The sequence below is a fragment of the Gymnoscopelus microlampas genome (genome assembly GCF_963454915.1).
Source record: "Gymnoscopelus microlampas genome assembly, chromosome: 16".
Lineage (NCBI taxonomy): Eukaryota > Metazoa > Chordata > Actinopteri > Myctophiformes > Myctophidae > Gymnoscopelus > Gymnoscopelus microlampas.
This window is the reverse complement of record NC_139953.1, coordinates 30,902,552-30,909,068: the sequence shown is the minus strand read 5'-3', so window position 1 is coordinate 30,909,068 and position 6,517 is coordinate 30,902,552. Positions and strand designations below refer to the sequence as shown.

The 6,517-nt window shown below is 42.7% G+C and overlaps 1 protein-coding gene across 1 annotated transcript; it reads left to right on the top strand.

Annotated features, from left to right (window-relative positions):
* Window positions 1–230: 230 nt before the first annotated feature.
* On the top strand, window positions 231–938 carry LOC311063391 (NAD(P)H-hydrate epimerase-like; the record flags this gene model as incomplete). The annotated part of the gene is made up of 1 exon (XM_084082813.1): window positions 231–938. Exon 1 carries the CDS (start codon window positions 234–236, stop codon window positions 936–938), a length of 705 nt encoding a protein of 234 aa, XP_083938939.1. The 5' UTR covers window positions 231–233.
* Between the last annotated feature and the right edge of the window lie 5,579 nt (window positions 939–6,517).

Here is a 6,517-nt window from a genome sequence, read left to right as displayed (position 1 = left end):
AGAAATACTACATAAACTGAACCCCCCTCGAAAGCACTTACATACATAAACAGTGCAAGTGCTAATGCTGCATGCTACACAAGCTGTATTTACTTTATTTATGCGGGGTAAGGCATTTGAAATTGTTATAAGAGAAAAAGACAACTAGGTGCAACTTGAGTTCCTGGTGATGTCACAGACACCCACAGTCCTTGCCCAGCTTGGGACGTGTCCATTGGCCATTAGCCTCTAATATGGCCCAGTCGATCAAATACCTTGGGCAGGAGGAGGCCCAGCACATTGATGAGGAGCTCTTCACTGAATATGGCTTCAGTGTGGACCAGCTAATGGAACTGGCTGGCCTAAGCTGTGCCACAGCAGTTACAAGGGCCTACCCACTCAGTTCTTTGGTCAAAGCCAGACCTTCACTGTTGGTGATCTGTGGGCCTGGTAACAATGGAGGCGATGGTCTGGTCTGCGCAAGACATCTTAAACTTTTTGGCTATGAGCCTACCATACTGTACCCCAAAAGGCCAAACAAGCCACTCTTCCAGGGCCTGACCACACAGTGTGAGAAAATGGAGATCCCCTTCCTTGCTGAAATGCCTGAGGCCAAATTGATTCATGAGGCCTACAACCTGGTGATAGACGCCATATTTGGTTTCAGCTTCAAAGGGTCTGTGAGAGAGCCATTTGGTTCCATCCTTGACGTACTGAAGAAGACCACCGTGCCTGTAGCTAGCATCGACATCCCCTCAGGTTGGGACGTGGAGCAGGGCAGTGCAGGTGGACTACAGCCTGACATGCTCATCTCTCTCACTGCACCCAAGAAATCAGCCACCCTGTTCAGAGGACAGTATCACTTCCTGGGAGGGAGGTTTGTGCCCCCTGGTTTGGAGCAGAAGTACCAGCTTAACCTTCCTCAGTACCCAGGCACTGACTGTGTTGTACAGCTGTAGGAGTACAATCTGTTTAGTGGATGGTAATAACAGGACACAATAGATAATATAATGGGCTTTGACCCTGGTACTCAATTGGTTTCTTGCAATGATGTTATTCCAAGAACGCCTGGATCGCCTTGCTGATGCCATGACACATTGAGATTAGACAACACACTCCATATTTGGGCGTAGCTGCATTGGGAACTCCTTATATGGTCCCCTGAGTCACACTAATTACACACCAACTTCAAGACACTGCATCAAGCTAATCAATGCTGCACACAGGATGAGGATACAGTCACAATTGCATGACTGAAACTGAAATCGAAACTGAAACTGGCACGTCCCTTTCACTTTCATTCTATGCAAGCAAAGGGGTGAAACTTCTGCATCACATGCAGTTGCGTTGCATCACATGCTGCTACTGTCCTACAATTGAGCCTGTCACAATGTCCTAAAGAAAGATTCATTTTAATCTGACCACACACCTCATATGGGTCTATTGATCTGTGTGTCTTGTTGTGTCCTGCCTGTCAGAATCTTGGCACCAACCTTGTAGAAAGAAGAGAGATGAGCCTCCTCCCCTGCTTCACAACAGCAGGAGGGCTGACTGACTGAAGGGTTTTAATTAGCTAAAGTTACACCAGCAGCGCACACAGCAAACACTTTCACATTATGGCCAGTCACTGACCAGTTGGTGCAACTAGAATTAGTTTATTGATGTAGCAGTTGACCTTTTCTGCATTTGGGGACATGTGGGCTTCAAGTTGAGAGCAAAGAAGGTGAAATCAGATTTATTGCCATGTTGGTTTAAATTATATTGATGGCTTTTTAATGACTAGGCTTTGTTGGGGCATGTGCACCACACATGACAGCTAAAACTAACTGATGGTTCTTCTGTCACTGAGTTGAGTTCCAACTTAATGTACCCCATCTCATGTTTCAAAGCCAACCTTGTGCTGAAAGACCCCATGCATCCTTGTACTATAGATACACACTGAAACAGTTTGTGAACGGCAATCTTTTTTTTTTCTCTCCTTTCTTTCATTAAGCATTCATACATTAAATCCCGGCCCATATAGAGGGCACTGTGAGGCACTGTATTTCACAGGATCACAAATGAGTCTTTGTTCAATTGGCTTCTGTGCCTTACATCATACTTAGGTTCCAATGCAAAGGGCCCACCACACTGGAGGGATCAGTCTCTGTTCCCAATGGTACACGTGAACCCGTAGTGAAACAGTCCACGCTTCACGTTCTCACGGAATGTGCTGTTTATTCCATCGGAACATGCAGTATTCCCATGGAAGGCGCTCCCAGCTCTGTCAGTATTTTTCAGCAGAAATGTCACCTCCCTCGATCTCGTCGCACCCTCCCAGCGTAGCTGCTTTGGATCAGGGGCTGTCAGGGATCTGGGACCCACTAGCACTGGGGTTCCTAAACTTTTCCATGCCAAGGACCCCCAAACAGCCATATCCTCTGGCTTCGGCTCCTATTGCGTGTCGCAATGAGTCACATTGTGATCTTGTAGATCTGGTATTTTCGCTAAATATTTTCTTTTTCCTCTCCTTTCCTTCCTTCCTTTGAATATCTGTGCGCTGCCTGTGTGACTTCTAAGCTTGCCTGTAGCTGCTGCTGCTTCTACATCTCACCCTGCCTGAGCTCAGCTATTCCAGCAGCAAGCTGGTCATAATTAAGTCAAGGGCTCTCGCCCATCCGTGATGGAACCACTTTCACATGGGAAGCGTCCTCCTTGTTTCCACCCCCTGGTGCCCAAGCAACAGTTAGTGATGCTATTAGACAAGTCACCGACTGAGAAAAACACAGACAAGCTATAAAAAATAATAATAATCTGCTCTTCCCGCAGGTCACTTTCAGTCTATGAAAGACACATGAACTCAGCTTAGCCACATATGTGAATGTGAACATAAACAATTGATGGAAATACTGAGGTGGTACTCATCTTTCATACAACAAATTAATCTGACTTGACACAGAGAAAAAGCAAAATATACTATATAAATATTGTGTCTGTCGACGTGCCTTTGCCTGGTTTTCCTAGACGAAACCCCTCTCAACAAAGTTCCATTGATCAAACCCTAAACACATTATTAATGATCTTTCAAGTTGACATTTTGGCTGTGACATCAGTGATTCAAAAGTTCCAAAGCTGCCTGCACTCATTCATTTGACTGAATGGCAAACTCACTGGTTGTAGGAAAACATTTAGATGCCCTTCAAATACCCTCCATTCATGCTCTTGTACTGTTCAGTTACATTGTGCTGAAATGTGGCCTTGACCTTTGCTCTTGTTACTGTTGATAATGTTGGCTATACCTGCTTTAAGTCAAGAAACAGTTTCTTCGGGTGGATTCATTAGAAGATTATTTTTGTAGATCAACTTCACAGTGAATGGGACACAATGCAGCAACACAATGCAGCGAGAAGTCTGGAATAGTGTTTAAATCTGTCCCTTTGGGACATTTCAGTTCATTGTGTACCAAACACACTCTTAGAAACAGAGAATACTCAGGACATTTTGCCCTTGAACATACAAAATTTGCTATGAGTATAATAGTATCAATATAAATGCATTATTGCGACACTGTGCCCACAAGCATTATATACATGCTTGCTTTTTGGCTGCATTTAGTAAACTGTCTGTCTTTATCATACACACAATATCCAAAGACAAGAACAACAACATCGTAAATTCACATCTTTTTTTTACTATGCCCCACTTTGGCCAGCTTTACCAGGCTCTAAAACCGTGTCCTGGTAGCAACAACAATCAGACCCTGGAATAAGACACCAAGAAGTGGACAGCTATGGGGTTCATCCATTGTGCAAGGTTTTAAATGAAACACAGTCAAGGCACTATTTCCTTGAGAAGAGGGGACTGATAGAATTTAATGAGGGGGAACACATAGTCCTAGACTCCGAGTTACCGTGGGATGGGACCCAGTTAAAGAGGATACCAGTAAAGCAGAATCTTTTCTTTAGTCTTAAAATGGGTGGAAGGATGAGAGAAAGAGATAGAGCAAGAGAGAGAGAGGGGACAGAGACTTGAAGAAACTGGAGTACACAGAACATCCCCACAAAATACATATTTTTCAAGATGTTACTTCATTGTTGAAATTAACCATCTGAACCCTAGCGTCCCTATTCTGGGCATGCCATAATAGGAGAGCATTCCAGAAAAATAGCCAATATCTAAAATCTACAAGCTCACCACTTGCCGTGTTTCAATACAATGTGAGCTTGTAGCTCGGTCAGCTAAGTACTGTATATCCTGTAGTGTTTAAGTTGTTAAGAGAATCTTCAGTGAACGTCTGAAATAGGGAATGCCTGCTGCGCGGTCTGGTATTAAAAACATTATAGTGCTCTGCTGGCTCCATAGTTTTTCTATAAAACCTAGCAGTATTTATGTCTTAGTTATGTCAAAAGAGCAAAGGCATGTGCCAACAGACTTCCCCTGGCAGAGTTGGTCAAAAACGTTCAGAGATATTGTTAATGTAGGTAATGTGTGTAATTTGCCATATGCACTATTTTAGAATTCCAAATACTATGCTGACCACCAATTTTTCTCTTTCCTAAATTGTGCTAAATGTGCGAAATCTCTGTCAATCGAATTCAAACTTGGCATGCATATCACTGAAGACCCGAGGGAGTGATGTGCAGAATGTGAAGTCGGATCAACAGTTGTCCACAACAGCCGTTGGACAATGGAATCACATTGTGAACTGTCCCGACCCATGTCAATACTATGACTTGATGACTTCAGAGATTTCCATAGGGGCAGACAGACAGACAGACAGATCTCCATACAACGGGTACTCTGACAGCAGGTACAATACTGCATAACTGGAGGGGCATGCGTTCCCAACGGATATCGGCCTAGTTATGTCAATACAGAGAACACACACACATATTATACCGTATGTGATTTGGGCGGCTGTAGCCTTAGTGGATAGAGAGGCCGTGTGGTTATAAGAAGGTCACCAGTTCACCTCCTGAGTCCTGCAAGACACCAGCCACCAGCTGGGTGAAGCTGAAACAGAATTTTCCCTGCAGGACTAACAAAGATCTCCCCTTCCCTTCCTTTCTTCCTTCCCCATTGGCTGGTAAATCAAAAATTGGCTCTGAAATCTTGCAAATACCATGTTTAATCATGCTGTTTTTTCAACAATGACCCAGTTAATTTAAACAAATTGTTGGGTTTAAATTGGTTATGTGATGGAAAAGGGTTGTCGGTTTGGCTACTGAGTGCCTGTTATAAGTCCTGCATGCTCCTACTTTAGTGCAGCTCCTTATTTAAAAGAAAAAGAAAAAAAAAGTCAATTTGCACTTGGCAGCAGCTTTTGGAGCTGAGGTGAGAGTCTGTTCCCTGGTAGTCACACATGTCCATTGTGACTCCAGCCTTTCTTCCAGGAGCACTTGCAAGCTGATGTCATGTCGTAAAACGACACAATGTGGCCTCGAAGCCAGGACAGTCATAAACCAGTAAATCTTAGTTTGTTTTTAAACATGCTTCAAGAATCAGAAGTGCCACATACCAGTGGTGGAAAGTAACTTAGTACATTCACTCAAGTACTGTACTTAAGTACAATTTTGAGGTATTTCCAATAGTATTTCCAATTTTCAATACTTTTACTTCTACTCCACTGCATCTCAGGCAAATATTGTACTTTTACTCCACTACAACTATTTGACAACTTTAGTTACTAGTTACTTTGTAGATTTTGAATATTATTACATGAAGTACTTAGATGAAAATGAAATGAAATAGAAGATTTCTGCATAATGGATACTTTTACTTTTGGTACTTTTTCATGCCAATACTTTTGTACTTTTACTCAAGTAAATTCTGAATACCAGACTTGTAGTTGTAACAGAGTATTTAAATGCATTGTGGTATTGAGACTTTTACTTAAGTAAAGAATGTGAGTACTTCTTCCACCACTGCCACATACAGTAGTTTTAGCATTTGCGACTGACCTTTATTTATTACTTCTCTGTGATTAACAACTTACCTGACACCGTGTGAACGGCAGGGTAACCTCCTCCCATCTGGGTTTTATGGTTGCCGTTACTTGATCCAGGTCTGGTACTCGAAACATGCACAGATCTTTTTTACTGCAAAGACACATGGGGCAACATTTCGATAAAGTGGTTGGGCAGTTTCCCCCCAAAATATGAATAACTTATTTTTCCTGTGCAGTTGAGCATTACCTACTAATTATGTGGTCCATTTGCCTTCCCTACTGAAGACAACATTGTCCTTCCACATTGCCGAAGGGAATCGTCAATGTCTCAAATATTTTCTGGCTCCATTGTGTTGGCCAACATGTGTACCGTAGATGTTCCCGTATATTATTGGTTGCAAGTAGCTATGAGACGTGCTAATAATCAGCAGTAGGCTACATGCTGTGTAATTCCTGTGGCATATTAGTGCATGAGGATACCTTAGTTGTTTGTGTCCAGCAGGTGGAGCTGGAACTCTAATGAGCAAGTGTGGGGAAAAAAGAAGCATACTGATTATCAGTCGCAACATGATGGAATAGTGTAATTGGCATGATAAAACATAAGTTTACATT